Source organism: Sceloporus undulatus, chromosome 6 (genome assembly GCF_019175285.1).
Source record: "Sceloporus undulatus isolate JIND9_A2432 ecotype Alabama chromosome 6, SceUnd_v1.1, whole genome shotgun sequence".
Taxonomy (NCBI): Eukaryota; Metazoa; Chordata; class Lepidosauria; order Squamata; family Phrynosomatidae; genus Sceloporus; species Sceloporus undulatus.
This window is the reverse complement of record NC_056527.1, coordinates 73,922,360-73,942,626: the sequence shown is the minus strand read 5'-3', so window position 1 is coordinate 73,942,626 and position 20,267 is coordinate 73,922,360. Positions and strand designations below refer to the sequence as shown.

Here is a 20,267-nt window from a genome sequence, read left to right as displayed (position 1 = left end):
CTATCACATGGGCTGTACAACAGGGAGCTTTGAAAGAGGAAACATAACAGAAATATGTACTGTACAATTTTTTCAACTTGGCAAAACACTCCATCTCTCAAGTGTCTCTTTGTCCTGATAAGTAAATTTAGGAATATCACTGTTCTCTCCTGCTAAATGGGGATGTCATTAGCACCTTTGTGACATATGCAACCATTAAATTCATTAAAGAGAAGCAAAGAGGTCTTGAGATGTGGATTGCATTGATGCAATAGCTGCTGATGCCACAAGTGCATTTCCCTCTGCTATTTGTTTCCTTGCCACCCATAATGGCCATCATTTGCCTAGCTACTCAATCTTCATGTTTATTACCCATTTGTTTGTCCTTCAGATGAATGTGGAGCCATAAAGGCTGTGTAGTTCATATGAAACAAACTCCATAACACTTGCCACATGCTTCCCAGTTAACCGTATAATGCTGAATCAGAACACCGGGTCCTGCGCACTGAGAAAGACAGGATGTACAAATACTTAAAAATAAATAGACATGGGAAGATCTCATGGAGCAATATTATAATAGATTTCTATGTGGCATATAGTTTTCATATTTTTATGTTTCTTTAAACATAAAATACTGCTTACCACAAAGAGAAATTACTCCAGAATGCAATAATTCTTCATTAACTTCACACAACTGGCTTGGTAACAAATGCTCAGGATCTTCTGGGTCTGCAGAGAGCAATTGATTCTCATGGCAGCCAGCATTTACATTAGATTTATAATTCAGAAATTCAATTTTGGAGTCTTCTGGATCTGGAAAAAATGTTAATCAAGTGAAAGAGGACAGTTTAGCCACTCACTCACCATTTTCTGATTAATACATTTAGTTTGTAGTAATTTGCTTTAGAGAATTCATAAAGCAGATAAATAATATTAATATTTTGTAAAACCTCGTGGGAAATCTTCAAAGATGAGGAGGGCTTTAAAAAAACATTTTAAGAACCATTTTGTAGCTCCTGTGTCTTCTGCCACCTGGACTTCAGTGTGGATGGGAGTTCCTATTAAACTAAATTACTCTGGAGATACATGTGCTGTTACTATCCAAAGATTTGCTGCATTCTAGCAGTTAAACTCATCTTTGTTGCTGTTAATTGTCTTCAGTCAAACCTGACCCATTGTGACCCTGTAGAGGAGACATCTCCAGGATTTCCTGTTCTCCACTTCGGTGCTACAAATTCATACCTCTGACCTCCCTAATAGAGTCTATCCTTCTAGCGTGCAGTCTCTAGCGTGCAGTCTTCCTCTCTTTCTACTGTCCTTCACCTTTCCTAGTATTATGGTCTTATCCAATGTGTCATGCATTTTCATGATGGGACAAAAGTACAACAGCCTCAATTTGATTATCTTGGCCTCCAGGGAGACTTCATTTGTTTGTCCTTTTGGCTCTCCATGGGAGCCTCAGCATTCTTCTCCAGCACCACATCTTCTTATCTGCTTTCTTCACTGTCCAGCTCTCCCATCCCGGACATGGTAATGGGAAATACAAAGGCTTATACATTTTAGAGTGGACTAAACAACCAATATTATTATTGAAGGATTAGTTTAAATTTGTAAGATTCAAGTGAAACTAGATAGTTGAAAGGACAAAATGGATGTCCAAAAATGAATCTTTCGCATATTGGTTTTTAATCACAATATATATTCAGCACCTCTAACCACACAGTGTTGATTGGAGCCTAACTGGAGGGAAAATATATTGCAAGAGACATCTAGTGATCTAAAGCAGCTCCACCCTACTAAAATCAACAGAACAAAAATAATCACATGCCTTTTCGTTCTGAAATAAATTCCACTGTGATAAATCACCAGTAAGCCTAGGAGTGCACTCTCACTATAATCCAATACACACTTACTTTGCAACAAAGGCCACTAAATGACCCTCAATGGGAGTTACTTTTGAGTAACATGCCTAGAATTTGACTAAACCAAATCATTAATTTAACTAATTTCTCAAAAGGTTAAGACAAGAATGTCTGGAAGGTCCAAAATGCTAATTTTATTATCATTATTATTATTTTCATGGGTAGCTGCTGCTTTTAAAAATCTTTAAATTACTTACAGAAATGTATATATTTTTATTAGGAAAAAATATATACACTACAACATCTATGTAATTTTAAAATCACAACTGCAGATTACAAAACTAAAGGGAAATTAAGGCGCTTTCCAGACCGGCGCTTTGTGCCGGCCTGGATACACGCTAGGGTTGCCCGAGGGCAGCGCCACCACATGCCCGACAAGCCTAGCATGCCGTAGTGGTGTGATAATGGTGGTGCCTTGTACACACGGGTGCAGCCATTATGACGTCATGGCCGTGCCACAGCCAAACAGCGCCGCGTGAGTGTGAAGTCCCCACGATGCTGCAGGGTGCTTGGGGTGCCCTTTCTGCATCGCGAGAAGGAACTCCGAAATGGAGCTCCTTTTCACCGTATGTATCACTGGCGCAGCCATTACATGGCTGCGCCAGCAATATGGAAGAGAGCCCCTTTCTCTTTTTCCCCGCAGCTGTCAGGGTGTCCTTGGGGCATGAAGCCCCAAGGACACCCCTTTCCAGGCTGCGGGGAAGCGGCGTTTTGCCACTTCCCCGAGACTTGGAGAAGCAGCAGATTGGGGCCTCTGGGGCCACCACTGCGGATGCCCAGGCTCCGATCTGGCGGGGAAAGGGGCAAATGCAGGCCACCTCCAAGGGGTGGTCTGTATCCCGCCAAAGATTTTACAGGCTAAAAATTTACTGAATATAATTACATTCTTTATGAAATAATCTTCTCGGGAGAGAAAATATTGGCTGCTTTTGGGTTTAGGACCTGGTTCCAACCAGAGCTGGAAAAAGTTACTTTTTTGGGATTATAATTCCCAGACCTCTGGCCAGCATGGGCAAAAGCTTCTGAGATTTGTAATCAAAACAAGTAACATTTATAAACTTGTTATAATCTAATCCATACAAAAGCACCTACCTCTTAAAAAGAAAAAGAAAAAGACTTAACCTGCTAGAACCAAGTACTGAAGACTTAAGAAGCTAAGTGAACTGAAACTCTGGCATCCTTGCTCCATTTACAAAGCAAACATTTTCCAATAACCTACAACCTGAACAGGCCAGACTGGCAATGAGGCTTGGGACACACCACTTGCTAAAAATAGTACCAGGACTATTTCCTATAGCGGCAACTCCAAAATGGAAAGTTGTTTTACTATTTCCTGTGCTAACATTAGAAAGCAGCACAATTTCCTTGCATACTGTATACTGTAACATTTGACAATCCTACACACAAATAAATTGCTGCTCCCTAGAGCTTTAAAAAGCTTTATTTTTTGACTACAATTTTGGACTACATGTTGGTTGGGATATACTGGAAGTTGTATCCCAAAAAGTAATTTTTCCGTTCTCTGCTCCTGCCACTCTGTGAACAGGAAATGATTTAAATGCACATGGCATACCATATCCTACAGTCAAGATGTAGAGTTCTTCATCTTGCACTCATGGCCTTTCTTGGGAAGAAATGTTATTAGTTGCATAAATGTATGACACAATCATTCAGAAAATCTTAAAATTTTGGAGGTTAAAATAGCAACTAGAAAGAACACATGGTTGAATTACACCAAAGTGCCCATACCTCTGACCTAGGAAAAAACTCAAAGGTAAATTAATTACATATTTGTAAAGTGGAAGGCTTTTATGGCCAGCATCCATTGTTTTTGTGGGTTTTGGGGGCTATGTGGCCATGTTCTAAAAGAGTTTATTCCTGACGTACAGAACAATACACAGATTAACACGGAGCTCACTCCTCCTCACCCAGGGTCACACAGTATGTGTGTGTATGTATGCACACACACACACACACACACACTCTTCCAGGTTAGCATTCTCTGAAGATGCCAGTCACAGATGCTGGCCAAACCTCAGGAACAAACTCTTATAGAACATGGCCACATAGCCAAAAAAACTCACAAAAATTACCTATTTGTCTTTCACAGATTAGTATTTTATATCAAGTTAAGGAAATACAGTGAGACCTTTCCTTATGCGGGGAATCCATTCCAGACCTCCCGCGTAAGGCAAATACCATGTATGCTCAAGCCCCATTGTGCGGACAGTGCACGCATGCGTGCCATTACCTCTTCTGTGGCACAGCTTTCAGCGTAAGATGAAAGCCACGTATGACACAGGCACACTGTATAATTTTGGCTCTAATCCTAGAGGAGGCTGCTGTATTTTGGCCACATCATAAGAAGGCAGGATTCATTAGAAAAGTCATGTGTTACATGGTTCGAAGTGTGATGCACAGTTGAGTGTTTTTGATTTCCTGACTTACTGGATTGTGCCATAATAACTTTTAATCTCTGATTCCAAGTGATTGGGCGGCATATAAATAAATCCTATTCTTATTATTGTTATTATTATTATTATTACTACAAGCCAATTGATGATAGGCAATGGGTTGCTCCTTGGTTCCATTTATTTTGCTGCTGTTGTAAAAAGGGTATACATTTTTTAAAAATTCATACAAAGACATCCTTAGCCAGAATTGTTCAAAAGAAACACTAACATGAGAAACTCAAATATATCATCAATAGGATCTGTGGTGATAAAGCAAAATAAAGTAACAAAACACATACATCTTAAAATTGTTTAAATCATCTTATTAAGCAACATGCAGTGAAGTTTTATTTTTAATTATTTTTTTACCTTCATCCTTTTTGTTTCTGGTACTGGTGAAATCGTGTAAGTTCTCCAGCTTCATAGAATGGCCATTTATGATTTTTGGTGAATTTGCACTGAATTCTCCATCTGAGGACTCACCAAGATTATAATCTTTACTTGGTGAATTCTTATGTGTTCTATGTAATGATAGTGATCTTCCTGAACCTGACCTGGAATCTTCATCTGGAGAAATTTGATGGTATACAGGAAGTTGTTCAGAAGCCTGGGAATGCTGACAAAATCTAATGGCCTCTCTTGTTTCCACACATTTTGAAAATCTTGCTGACCAAGAGCTTTCATGCTGAACATCAACATCATCCATGTGTCTTGTGTCCTTTATATGTTTAGAAGGTTCTTCTTCTGCAATTGATTCCTCAGAGCTAGAACCTAGATTCATTGGATTTTGCAAAGCTTCTATATATGACTTTCTAAATAAGCGCTTTCTTTCGAAATACAAAGACTCCTGCCCTTTTTGATGCGAACTGCTCATGTCTGTGCCAAAAGTTATGCTTTTGGTGACACAACCTTTTGCTAGTGGAGAACTTGATGCATTTTCTTGTAAAAAATCAGACGTCAAGTCAAATCCCTTTCTCGGTTCCTTAGTAACATGCTCTACCACTGAAGCGATACGCTGGCATTCCTCAGGATGTGCTACTGAATTTATGTCATGTTCTCTTACATTTTCAGTTGGAAGTTCTAAACTTGGTATTTCAGCCTGGCTTCTACCTCCATCACAAAGACCAGAATGATCATTGCCTTGAGTTTTACAGCTGTTTGCAAACGGTACCTCTAGCACAGTAGCGCAAGCATCATTAGATGGAGGGGCCTCATGGAAGTTGTTGTTTTCCATGGTCTGTGTCATGATTTCAGCTTCAAGGCTGCTGCTTAACTTGTCAAGCAGAGATTTATTTGTGTATCTTTGAATAACTTTTTCAGTGTTAGGAACAAAAGTAGGATTCACAATATTTTCCCAAGGTGTCCTATATACAGCTGGGCCTGTTGTCAGCAAGCAGCTCTGCAAAGGACTTCCATTCCATTGACAATTTAAATTTTCCAAAAACTGTGTTGTGAAAATATAGCCATACATGGTCTCAGGTACAAGAAGCTCTTCTATTCCATGTCCATGTCTGGAGAGACATTTTAATACTAAGCTGACAGACTGCTTTCCCACTGGCACAATCTGGAAGTAAAAATCTCCTGGTTTTAAACGAACTTTGCAGAGAGATGCCAATTGTACTACGACTTTCTCATGAATACACAATGGCCACCCTTCATGGCAGAAAATAAGGCCAGCATAATTGTCCTATAAATAAGAGATAAAGTGATATATCTTAAATAATAATAAACAAATATTTTTATTTATATCCCGCCTCTCTGTCTAAGACAATTGGGGTAGCTTACAAATTAAAACTGTATAGTCCCAAATCCCAGTATCCCACCCACCCCAAAATAACAAGTAAACAATTTACAATTAAAACATACCTGAAAATAAACAAATCAAACAATGGTTATAGCAGATCCAGAGGGGTAATAGGTTCCAATTTGGTGGCCGGTTATCTATTCGGGAAAGGCCTACTAGAAGAGGACTATCTTAACAGCTTTTTTAAAGCTGTTTTTTGCTGGTAATGTGATGGATCTTCTCCAGCAGGCCACTCTATAATCTGGGAACAGTCACCGTAAAGGTCCTCTGTGTGGTTGCAGACAGACTACTTTTCATAGGCTGCAATAAATTCCTCCCAGAGGACCTGAGTGTGCGGAGTGGATTATACGGAAGGAGGCGGTCGCGAGGATAGATTGGACCCAAGCCATTTAGGGCTTTAAAGGTCAAAACCAACACTTTGCATTGTGCCCAGAAACTAATAGGCAGCCAGCGGAGACATTTTAAAACAGGTGTTATGTGATCGCTTCTAGCTATGCCAGAAACCAACCTGGCTGCATCGTTCTGCACTAATTGAAGTTTCCAAACTAAGCACAAGGGTAGTCCCATGTAGAGTGCACTGCAGAAATCGAGTTGTGAGGTTACCAGCACATGTACTACAGTTTCTAGGTCCCTCACTTCTAGGAAAGAATGCAGCTGGCGTATCATCCGAAACTGGTAACAAGCACTCCTGACCATTGCATTTACCTGATTTGTCATCTGGAGCAACGAGTCTAGGAGCACCCACAGACTGTGAACACAGTCCTTTGAGAAGAATGTGACCCCATCTAGGACTGGAGATTGTATAACAATACCTGGGTTTGGGGTCCCTACTTTAAGTACCTCTGTTTTGTCTGGATTCAGTTTTAAACTGTTTTTCCTCATCCAGTCCATTACTGCATTAAGACATTCATTCAGAGGAGAGACACTATCTGCAGTCAAAGCTGTAGACCGAGACATGGAAAAATATATCTGGGTGTCATCAAAGTACTGATAACACCGCGCCCCATGTCTCCAAATGATGTCTCTATCTTAGCAGAAGTATTTGCCTTATGTTATTTTACTATGTTCTTACAACTTATTTTAACTTTTAACAAGAACACCAGATACGGGAGAATAAAATAAGGATGCTATATATTTTAGAACTATGCCTGTGAGAGAGGCACCTTTAAAACCTGGCTCACAGACCTTTCAGCCCAGGAACATCACTCCAGCCCAGCTGTTTGAGAGGGAGGCATGCCTGTGGAAGGGGGACTGCCTTGCCCCACCCAACATCATCCCAGAGCCTGAAAAGGCACTGGGGGACTCAGGTGGAGGTTGATTGATTTGAATGTTTGACTAATTGGTTTTAATGATTTATTTTATATTTTATCATTGTGTATGTTTTTTGAGGAAAACTTGTTTTTTTGTGGAAAACCTCAATTTTGCACAACAAAAAATCTTACACAACAAATTTGCACAGAAAAAAGCAATGTTGCACAAGAAAGCTACATGCCTATTTTCTCCATCAAGACTGCTGCATTTTGTGCAAAATATCTGTCATGCAACATTTGTGTTATGCAATTGTGTTAAAACGTGTTGTTAAAAAACAGCAGTTTTGCACTAAACACATACGTGACTGCCTAGAAACAATCTTTTTGTGCAAACCTCACAGTCTGAATGCTGCATAATTTCCTTTTCATATTGAAAAAACTGTTTTGGGTAACACTGTATTTTTTTCCCCAGAGGAATTTGACCAGTTTCTGGAGAACTACACAGCCTTTTAGGCAAGCTGTGATGCTGTCACAGAAAATCTGTCATTGTGAGTAAAAATTACTGGGTGTCTTGAAGCTACTGAATGAAGAACTGTTGTCTTGTTGTTTTCAACATCCATTAGAGCTCAGAAAATTTGAGATTTACCATCCCTACTCTTCGGTACAAATCATCAACATAGATCACAAAACATGTCTGATTATTGTGATCAGATGTTCAAATTATTTCCTAGGAAAGCTGCATCACAGTTTTATAACATCAAACTCTGCAACACTAGATCCATCATACTGTATATTTAATCCACTGATCCTGGTAGCTCAAAACCCATTCATCTTCTGGATCACTGAACATTGTGGGAAAGCAGATTTTAAAAAAGAAGTATCACAGGGTCTAATAAGCATTCTTTATCCAGGCCATATACTGAAAACAATCACTTTTGTAGCTCCCATCCCTAAAGTACAGTATTTAAAATAATCATTTAATCTTACCATTTTATGTTTTAGATAGCTTCAACAAATATATATCCAGAATTCCAAAATCTGAAAATACTTCAAAAACCAAAACTATTTTTATGGGTGGCTGAGATAGTGACACCTTAGAGCTTTATGATGTTTCAGTGTGTACAAACCTTGTTTCATGCACAACAATATTAAAATATTCCATAAAATTACCTTCAGGTGATGTATATAAGGAGTACATGAAAAATATATGAATGTTGTGTTTAGACTTGGGTCACATCTCCAAGATATCTCATTAAGTATATATATGCAAATACAGGTATTCCAAAATCTAACAAAATCCAAAATTGAAAACACTTCTGGTCCCAAGCATTTTGGATAACGGAGACTCAACTCGCATATCAAACATCCAACACATGGGGGGAAATCTTATTAAAGAAGAAGTCTATAGAACTGTAACAACTCTGAGTGTATTCAAATTATTGATTAAACTGTTATCTGTCTCTTTCTCACATTATATGTTTAGGTATATACCTCCAAATATAAAATGTGAAATCATACTAAATGTGTACTTTCTGTAGATCATATAAGAAATAGTAAGAAGTACAAATTTCAAGAACTGTGATTTCAAAGAGATGTATCATAGGAACTGAAACAATAAAGAAACTCTAGGAAACACACCTTACAACCTTTCTTCTTGAGCGACAGGTGATAAGTTCAGTATACATAAAGATTTCATTGTTTCTTATCAAATGAACAATGTTGGGTGAGCAAAGTATCTGAAAAAGAAACATCCTGTCTTCTTGCCAGCAGTGGCATATTTCTATCTCAAGTTTCTATTCACTGAGTAATAATTTCTTTACTCTTGGTCTCTCACAAGGGATTCCCTTTCACCATCAAGAGTCACCCTTCAGATTTAAAGAATCTCAGCTCCACTAAAGCCTTTTGTTTAGTTAATAATATCATTTAAGCCTTTTTGGTAGACTGTCAAGAGTGGATTTTTCATGGGGAGGACGCATGCTCTCCTCATTACAATTATGCTCCACTTGACAGGCTATGTGGAGCACATTCTCATGGAACAATCTGGCAGTGGGAAAGAAATCTGGTGGAGACCTGGGAGTGGTAACTGATTGCTCTCATGTAAGTGGGATGGTAGATCAACACCAGGTTTTAATTCAGTCTTTGAATGAGTTACACAAAGTACTGAATCCTATCCCCTAAATATGTTGAGCATCTTGGAAAGCTTCTTTACAGATATCAAATGCCTGGAGCTGACTCTTCTTACTACTGACATGGGAGTCACCAGCTGCCACAAGGCCTAGACATTGATGTGGAAGAGACACAGTGAAGACCTCTCAGGGCTGCATGTATTCTGTGGGCCATGGGTTGCCCAAATATGTGGGAAGAGAAAATTAGGTCCTAGATTTGTAAAGCAATAGGAAACCTGCTGCCCACAGGTTATTGCCCTTGTATCTAATCAGAGAATGTTATAGTTTTAGTAGTGTTTTCTCTAATCTGTAACTAGTATAGCAACAAAAGAGTGTTTGAGTGGCATTCATGATAAGTAGGCACAAACCAGTGGCATCACCACTAGATGTGAACTGTATCTGGTGACACCATCAGAGGACATGATGTAGCTTTATATGTGTGCTCACAGCCCCCTTCAGCCATATGCCAAGAGGCAGGATCAGCACCATCCCCTTCAAGACATGAGGGGGCTAGTCAACAGCCCAGCTGGGAGGGTAAAGGGCAGATGGGGCACCTAAGTGACAATGCTCAAGCACTCCCATGGATCAGCAGGGAAGCTGGGTTTTGGCACTAACCCCCCACCCCCACCCCGCCATCAAATCCTTCAGCCAAAAGCCAAGCCAAGCCCAGCACCTTGGAGAGCCCACATTTTAGCCATAGCTGGAGGTGTCACTCCTTTTCTTCTGGCCCTTGACTTGTGCTGGGCAGGGGGTTAATGGCAGAGTGACTTCTCATTGTAAAATACTCACATCCACATACAACTTGGAACTGCACAAATCCACCTCTGATCCCCTCCCCCCTGTTCCCACATTTCTGCCCCCAGCTATTCCCAAACAGGGACTCAAGGCAGCTTCCAAAGCATTATATGTCAAAATTCACAGGATTAAAAACACCCAAAAAGAGTGATTAAAACTGTAATAATGACAAAATTTAAATGGTTTGAAACAGCCATCTCCCGCCTTCTTCCTCCCTCCTCTCCCTTTAGCCCTGAGACAGGTGGGGGTCTGCACCCCAGCTTCCCCTCATTTGCTGTCCCTGGAACCTTCCCTCTGGTCCTCTACCTACCTCCAACTGGCAGGGGCTGGCCAGCAGCCATGGGACTTCTGCACGCACACAGCCATTCCCAGAAACCTACTACAGTATCTGTAGGAGTGACCGTGAGAGAGAAGGAGAACATGGTAACATAGAAGTGGGCTTCAGACAGGCTCAGGGGGAAGACTGTGGAGCAACGCAAGCAATGTGTTTCAGAGAAACGGGAACCTGAAACAGACTGGAAATGCTTTCTGCCTCCAACAAAGGTAAAACAATTTTTCCTTAATATTGGGACTGATTGACATGCTTTGTCTCTAAACCACTTAAAGCTTTCCTGATGCAAAACTTGAAGACTTCTTGAGAAATTTAGTGTTCTCTACCTACATAGGAACCACTTGCTTTACAAAGGAAAGAGACATGATGGCTTCCAAGAAAACATCTTCTTTCAGTCGCAAATGGACATTAAATTTCCTTGAATTTGAAAATCTACATGGCCAAAGGGAGAGGTGCCAGCCTGCAGATAGCCCTCCCTACCATCTGAACTAAGACCAGAAATAGAAAATGTAGGTCTATGACTAACATCTTCAATTTCTTTCACCTGCTTGCCTGATGAAGAAGTCAGTGTGACCGAAAACTTGCAACATGTAATTGTGCATTTTGGTTGGCCCAATAAAGGTATCGTTGTTTGGATGTAATTGGATTTGCTATATGGCCATGTAGATTTTCAATATTCTGCTCTGGTCAGGCCCCACCTGGAATATTGTGTCCAGTTCTGGGCACTACAATTTAAAAAGGACATTGAGAAACTGGAGTGTGTCCAAAAGAGGGTGACTAAAACGGTGAAGGGTCTGGAAACTATGCCCTATGAGGAACGACTTAGGGAGCTGGGGATGTTTAGCCTGGAGAAGAGAAGGTTAAGAGATGATATGATAGCCCTGTTTAAATATTTGAAGGGATATCATATTGAGGAGGGAGCAAGCTTGTTTTCTGCTGCTCCAGAGACTAGAACGCGGAACAATGGATGCAAACTACAGGAAAAGAGATTCCACCTCAACATTAGGAGGAACTTCCTGACAGTAAGGGCTGTTCAACAGTGGAACAAACTCTCTTGGAGTGTAGTGGAGTCTCCTTCCTTAGAGGTCTTCAAACAGAGGCTGGATGGCCATTTGTTGGGGATGCTTTGATTGTGATTTCCTGCATGGCAGAGGGTTGGGCTGGATGGCCTGTGCGGTCTCTTCCAACTCTACGATTCTATGACTCTATGATTCTAAAAAAGACATTAAGACTGCAAGGTCCCTTGCCAGCTCTGCTCCTGATCACTTTTCAGCTCCCAATTTGTGCTACCTTTAGTCCATAATAGCTTTCTTTGCCTTAAAGGAGTCCTTCAAGTGAAACAAGGAGAACAAAAAGGAGTTTTCTCATAGCTGCTATAAAGAAATTCCATCAATCAACAAAAAGTAACAAATTTATTATGGCAATCTGTAGTCATCTCTTAGCCTTCATAATGCCATAGCACTGCTTGCTTTATTTTAACAAACTAATACAATTTATTCTTCCAGAAAATTCAAATAACAATCATAGTTCACATGGGCATGATCTCCCTCTTGTGCGTTCGGTATGCAACTGCAACATCAATTTGCAGTTTGTTGAAACTTTAAAATTGAGATGTTGATTCTCTGTATTGTAGAATGTGTTTGCCCCTACTGAATCTGGATGGAGTAACAACTGAAACATGGAGGAGTCAATTCCACTTTCAATTAGGTTAGTACATCAGTAATTTCCAATAGAGACGTCTCAAAAGCAGAGCTTGAAATGGTTGACTTGTTGTTGTGTGCCTTCAAGTCATTTCTGACTAATGGTGACACTGTCGTGGGGTTTTCTTGGCAATATTTTGTTCAAAGGAGGTTTGCCATTGCCGTTCCCTGAGGCTGAGAGCATATGACTTGCCCAGGGTCACCCAGTGGATTTCACCGCTCAGCTGGGAATCAAACTCTGATCTCCAGAGTCACAGTCTAGCACTCAAACCATCACAATGTGCTGGCTTTGGACTATAACTCCCAAATCCCCCAACTAGAAGGGCTGCTGACCAGTCTCCCTAACAGATTCTAAGGGTTATAATCCTCAAAACAACCTTTCCAAGCTCTGCTGAACAGTAAAAAGAAGCAGCAGCTTCTGCACTGTGATATACCATATATAAGTTGAACTCATATATAAGTCGAGGACAGGTTTTAGGGCCAAAATTATAGATTTTGATATGACCTGTGGATAAGTCGAGGGTAAAACTAAGGGGCATGTAAGAAAGGATGTAAAGGACAAAGCAAAAGCAAACAATCCCAAAGAGCTTACAAGATTCCAGCAGGCATAACTATTTGTGTACATACTAAAGGCTGGATGGAAGAGAGAGTAGAAGGGGGTCAGTGCTTTCATGGAAGATTAAGATCTTGCCTTTCACTGTGTGTGTGTGTTAAAATACAGTACTTACACTGACCTGTGAATAAGTCAACTCAGGTTTTTGGGGGTCAATTTTTTAAAACTATACTTCTAGACTTATACGTGTATATACAGTACTAAACTGAAAATAAACCTTTCAGAGCAAGGGATGTACTAAAATGGATGGCTATTGCCCAGCAGCAGAGTATGCAAAAAGTCCCTGATTCAATTCCCAACACACTCATTCCTTTTATTTAAGTAGCAGGATCAGCAAGTAGCAAGGCAAATATCAGGATGAGTTATTTTCTTCTATCTGAAACCTTGGCGTTTATCACACTGAGGTTATTGGAGCTAAGATCAGGGGTGAGTGTGGATCGAATGATGCAAATTGACGTTATAACATGACTGCTTTTTCACACCTGGTTGCCCATCCGTTGCCCTTCCGAACTGAGGGGGAATCGAATCCAAGGAAGTCATGTGATGCGGATTCAGGCAAAGCGGAGTGAGTGCACATTGTATTTCTAAACTGGTGCATACCATGGGGGATTCAACGATTCGAATTGGGACCGTTGTGCATGCTCAGTGGGGCTCTGGACACATCCCGAACCTTTGCACTTCCGGGGTGAAGAAGGGAGCCTGGCTCCACTTTCACGGGAATGACAGCTTACCCTTTCTTCCTCCCTTCTATTTCCCCATCCCTGGCAGCCAAATTCAAAGGGTCCTCCGGGTCAGAGCCCCCATCCATTTCATCCACATCGACATTGTTGTTGTTGTTGTTATTATTATTATTATTATTATTAATAAAAAATTTTCACTGTAAAATAACCAGTGTAGAAACTGCAGTTCTACTTGGAAGTAAACTGTGCCTCCACCTTGGCCTCACTTTGGAGGACTTCCTGCACCCCCCCACCCCCAAAGAGTCCTTTAGAAACTTTACTAACCCCACTCTCTCTCTTTGCCCCCTGTTTTCCCTTTCTCTTTCTCTCCCCCCTTGATCTCCCCCCTCCACGTTAAAACGTGAAGGTATTCATTCAGGGGGGAGCACCGGAAGCAAATGGGGCAAAAATGCAGCACGGCATCATGGGAAATTTGCAACCCGGGGTTTTTGCAGTGGTGTTCAAGAGCACAAGCAAATTGGAATTCCACACCAGACCAATCCACAGTGAGTTTGAACCGAGCCTCAATGTGAATCCCGTCAATACACTATTTAGTGTACTCGCCAAAATGAGGAGCCAGTAAGGATTCAGTTCAGAAGCCCCATGGAAGCACCATGCAAACAGCTCCCATCGAAAGGAACCAGGTGTGAAAATACACAGCGTTATAATGTCAATTCGCATCGTTCAATCCGCACTCACCCCTGATCTTAGCACCAATAACCTCAGTGTAATAAACGCCCTTGAAAAGCTGCAGCCAGTCACAGAGTAGACAATACTAGGAAAGCTAGCCTAACAGTCTTACACTGTAGCCTTATTGAAAAGGTTGAACATTATACTATGAGTTTCCATGGCTTTGCTTCACAGTCAGTGAATTCCCATCTATTCCAAGGTCAGAATGGCATCACAAATTCTAGCTCTAGTTAAGTTTTTTTAAAATTGAAATGAGAGGCCTGCCAGACAAAAGAAGTGTTATCAGCCCAATATTTGCTGCAATACTTTCTTGTCAAGTTGAACTACAGAAACATTTAGATGATTCTTAATATGGAGCCTGCAGCCTTAAATACTTCATGAGTACAGCCATCTTATGCATATTTTATTGTCAACAGATACTAGAAATTAAGACATATAGTTATACACTTAATTGGTGGCTCCAGCCAAGTTCAATAGTGCTTTTCCCAAGAAATCATGTTTAAAATGGTACCCAAATGGTGAGAGACATTTTTGAGTAAACATGCACAGGATACAAATGAAAACCTTCATTTCATATAACCATCAAAATAAGCAAAACTTGCTGTTAAAGACATCTGTTATTGCCAATAATAAAAAGAATACACTTAACATATCGAAAGTAGTGATTCCTTGTAATTGTGCAGAAAATAAACATGTTACTTTTGCTCCAAACACTTCCTAGAGTCAGAGAACATTCTCTATCCTCACCTTCACCTTAAAATTAATTGGGCTTAGAAAAATTGAGTCGGCCAAGAGAAAGGGCAGTTATGGTTTCCCTGTCAGGAAAAGAGTCAGGAAAAATACTTGCTCAGACAAAGTAAGAAAAGAATGGCATTTGAGGTCTGAAATCTCTGTTGACAGGGCAGTGAATAACTGCATACAGTAGGCAGTGCAAACAGAACTGTCATTTATGTGGCTACACTTATGCAGTTACTAAACCCCTTGAGTGAATGTGGGGTCTATAAATCTTCAGGTGATTTCCTGAACAGTTGCATTCCTGAATAATTTGCAGTTCACAAGGTAATTATGTGGATAAATTCTATTTCCGGGGGTAGGATGTGGTGGGGTGTGGAGGGGGTTCCTATCTCACTTAAAATAGCTTTCTTTAATGGAAAAAGCCACAGTCAGCTAGGGGTGTGCAGTCCTTGTCCAACCCATGGTGAGGGAAGGCTGCGCTTTGCTATTGCCATCATTGAGCTATCAAAATTGTGCCATGGGCAGCAAAAAAGGTTTTTCTTTTAAAAATCCTGCTGAACCACAAGTGAAAAGGAGGAGAATCACATAGGGAGCATACATGTGAAATGCCTAAGACAATAGAAGTACAGTCAGCCATATCCACTGATTCTTGATCCATGGACTCAATCATCCATGGCTTGAAAATATTTTTAAAATACAGTCCACTCGGTCTAACCGCAGACTTGTCATCTATGGATTTAAGCATCCGTGGATGGCCCCGCTCCATTGTCCTTAATGGAGGACATTAAAAAGTATGAGGCTTAAGGTCCTGCACTTTTTGGCATCTGCTGTAGGAGGAGAGAACCAGAACAGAACCTCTGCAGATATGAAGGTCCAACTGTATATAAATTCCAAAAAGCAAACCTTGATTTTGCCATTTTATGTAAGGGACAACATTTTACTCTTCCAATAGTATTAATACAAATAGTAAAATAATTTCCATACCTGGGATCAAATGTTGATAGAAATGGGGATTCCAGTTAGGAAATCAGAAGATTAAGAATGGGGAGGGTGGCTATGAAAGTACTAGAAAAGATTCTAAAATGAAAAGATATACAACTGAGCACAAAAGTTAGAATCATACAAGTCATTGTATTCCCTATTACCTGTATGGAAATGAGAGCTGGACAATTAAGAAAGAAGATAGGGGAAAAAATCCATTCATTTAAGTTAAGGAGATGGAGGATAGTGCTGAGGATTCCATGGACAACCAAAGAGACAAACAGATGGTTCCTAGAACAGATCAAGCCAGAAACCTCCCTGGAAGCCAAGATGACCAAACTGAGGCTGTTGTACTTTGGACACATCATGAGAAGGAAGGACTCATTGGAAAAGACAATAATGCTGGGAAAGGTGGTGGGAAGTAGGAAGAGAGGAAAGCCACATGCTAGATGGAAGGACTCTATTAGGGAAGAAATGGGTATTGAGTTGCAGGAATTAAGCAGAGCAGTGGAGGACAGAGGGTCTTGGAGATGTCTCATCCATAGTGTTGCCATGAGTCGAGATCTACTTAAGGGCAGTTAACAACAACAGCTGTATTTCACAGTACCTGAGCATCCATGGGTTTTGGTATCCATGGGGGGGGGGTGCTGGGAACAAAGCTGAGTGGATACCAAGAGCCCACTATAGTAGTGGATCAGGGTGCCTGTGATCTAAGGGTAGGTGTGCAGTTTCTGCTGTGCTCGCAGGATGGGATGTAAGATGTAAGAAGCAGGAGGAGGATGTAAGAACCAGAAGAATGGATTGACTAAGAGTGATTCATATACCTCTTGGCTTATCTGAACTTAAATTGATCTACCTGACGCAATATGGTTTACTTCACCTGCATCTGTTTGATGCAGTCTGCTTCTTCTATAAAGAACTCTAATCCCAGACAGCCAGGGCAGTTTATCTTCAAACACAAGTGTGCGATAAAAACATTAGCAGCTGAGAACCAGGTCTTATTGGTAGAAAACCAGGATTCACAAGTTAGTTGTCCAACTCAAAAACTCCCAGCATATAGTTGAGTTGAAATAATGCAATATCTTGGAAAAAATGAAGTGCTACCAAATACTGAAATTATGTAAATATTCTACATGAGTACAATTCATCAGCAAATGACGTATGAGATGAACTACTGCATGTAACACTGTGTAAGATGATGTTCCTTACCACTGAAAGACATTACAAGTACTGTGTGCCTAATAAGTATAGGAAATGTTTTTAGTCATTACAGACCATGTAAAATTTATATAAGAAAAATGTGCCTAGACTACATAATATCTATGAAAGATTATGCACCTAGACCAGAAATATCCATGTGATATGAAGAAACTCCACAACGAAGGTGTAACTACGTAAGTTATTTTTTTTATGTCAGGACAGGAGGAATCCTCCCTAGGCCACAGCCAGCCTCTTTTGGGTTTGAGGAACAGGTGTGCCTCTTGGCATTCCCTTGTCTGAGTCTTAGCTGCCTTGACCAAGGCTGGAGTCTCAGAGGCAGTGATCCTGATACATGACTCACCTCTTCACTTACTCTGCAGCTGTGAAACGACATGGAGTGGGTTGTAATGTTAACAGCTCTTAGGGGGGTATCTATAGTTCCCTCTCCTCAAGAGCATTGATTTTTGACAGCAGCACAGGGCCTCTAAAGATACAGGTCCCTTTAGCGTATGCTCCAACTGCACTGCTGGCAATCCATGCTTTGCTTCCTAGATATTCCCTGAAGATTCCAGAAGTGACCACATGTCAGAATCCAAGTGTGATTCAGTCATGTTGGTTCAGTTCTTGAGAAATATATATTGGGTGATGTTCCTGGAGAGGTTGGGCTAGGCAATGCTATGTATCATCAGGGGTTAATTTGCTTGGAAATGGTGCTTGTCTCTGCAAAGGGGCTAGGAATGTGGAGGAGGAATTTTGCTTTCTGGAGAACTGTAAAACTAAGGAATGGCATGTAGGGATGCAGGTGGGTGATAAGAGGACCATTAGACTTGGGATATGGGAATATAATTTGTGCAACAATTAGCTGGGGGTGGAGTAGTTTAATATTATGGTAGTGGGTGGAATTGGTCGGATCTAACCTAAACACTTCGTTGGTAAATTCTGTTCTGATGTCTTTTGTTTTCACCACAACTGGATTAATTGAGTTTACATTGGAATTTGAGTTTATTGGTTCTGACAGTAGATCATATCTCACTAATGATCATGGACAATGCAAAAGCATTCGGAGCAAGATGTTTTCGCAACCAGAACGGCTTTGGACAAAGGCTGAACTGATGACCAGGGAGTTAGTGCCCTGGTAGAGGAGACAGTACGAGGCCGGGGGCTAGACCTTGACAACCTCCCATTACTGAGGAAACACTCAAGAACATTATTTTTTTATGAACAGCTGTACCATTAAGAGGCAGGACATTAATTAACTCTCAGCTCAGCTTCCACAAACCACAGTTCAAACAGTTACTGTGAACTGCATTTATGATGATTTACCCCTTTCTTTCTTACACATGTTTGTTAACATTGGGAAAGTTACCTTTAGAAATAAAATAGTTGAAGGTTGACTGTCAACACTGTGTTTGACAACCAGTTGTGTGTTCTGCTTCCAAAATCTGAATAAATTCTGAAGGAGTCTACAAAAACTTATGTTCTATAAAGTTGGACCAATATTATCAATACCTAACTCATAGTCTGAGCCACATCCAGAATTTGTGACTTAAGATATTTTTTCTTGGTCTCTATCACTTCTCTCAGTATTTTAAAGAGAAAAGCAAAACACTTTTTTATGAATGGTATATGATCCATTTCTATAGCTGGCAACTATATAGGTCAGGATTATGTATGCATGCAATTATATTTCCAATAGAGTGTAAAGGTTGTAGCTTCTCCTCCCTTTCTTTTGTAGTGTCCTATGGGAATGCAAACTTCCCTATGAGCTTTATTAACTAGATTTAGGGCCTGAATAGACAGGCCAAAATAAAGCTGCTTCAGTTCACTTTGGAGGTATGCTGTTTGAATGACACACACAGCTTAAGAGGCTAGATGCTGCACCAAAGCTGCGCTCCAGTCCTTAGACCTGGACCGTGGCTTTGGCGTGGCTTCTGGCCTCTTAGGACGCATGCATCATTTAAACAGCATACCTCCAAAGTGACCTGAAGTAGCTTTATTTTGGCCTGTCTGTTCAGGCCCTTAGAAAGCTTACTAGTTAATAAATTAAAACACAACTTGTTCCCTTATCCCACCCCACTCCATTCATAAATCAGGAATAAAGAAAGCCTTTTTTGCCAAATATACTTACACAGGTTTCCCGTTGGATACACTGTAAGAGTCTCTTGGCAGGAACCAGGAAATCAATTAGACATCTGAGACCATCGCCGTGATAGAATTTTTCAACAATGCTGAAAAGCTGCCACAGAACAGTAGCAGCGGTAGCCTCAAAAGGCGGATACAGAGAAGAAAGTGTATTCTGGATATAGGTATCAAGAGATTCAGAATCCTAAAACAAGAAACCAGAGTGTAACTGTAAGATGGGAAATAATTCAGAAGGAGCTAATTCTATATGTTTCTTTGACATGGCTTTGAAACTGCATTGTATTCTTCAAAAACTTATCCATTCTTCACGTAAGATGACTAATAATTATCCCAAGCAGGCAATTTTATCCTCGAGTGCCAAATGCTGTCAAAGAACAAAGTTAAGCTGCTATGCTGTGGGTCCCTTCATGGTTGTCCTGGCTCAAAGCATTTTTTTTATGTTGTCTGAATATAGCCAGAGAGAGATGGCTGCACAGGGAAAGCAACCTGTAAGCCTCAACTGATCTGGACAAGAGAAGAGCTCCAGCCCACCAGACAGACCAACATTACATAAAAGTGCAAGATGACCAAATGTTTTTACACAGCTAAATCCAGCTGCTAGACTGAACTACAACCGACCTTTAGAACTTTACAAATGGGGTAGTATGGTGTTCTTTGAAAAAGAAAATATCAGCTGACAAATCAAAATGCAAGACCCACTCAGACAAAAGGCTGAGCCCCTTCTTGCACTATCTCAAGGCAAAAACATGCAAGTCTTCAGGTGGATTACTTCTCCAAATTTTGACAAA

At 40.6% G+C, this 20,267-nt stretch overlaps 1 protein-coding gene across 9 annotated transcripts in view; it reads right to left on the bottom strand.

Moving 5' to 3' along the window:
- Positions 1–20,267, bottom strand: part of PLEKHG4B (pleckstrin homology and RhoGEF domain containing G4B) — a 92,948-nt gene that overhangs the window by 36,802 nt on the left and 35,879 nt on the right. For 4 of the 9 annotated variants that reach the window (XM_042476219.1, XM_042476221.1, XM_042476220.1 and 1 more), the window contains 3 exons: positions 19,466–19,663; positions 4,724–6,041; positions 622–792 (listed from right to left, as the gene is read on the bottom strand). In XM_042476219.1, the coding sequence (XP_042332153.1) occupies positions 622–792; positions 4,724–6,041; positions 19,466–19,663 (1,687 nt within the window). The other 5 variants (XM_042476224.1, XM_042476225.1, XM_042476223.1 and 2 more) reach the window with 2 other exon arrangements.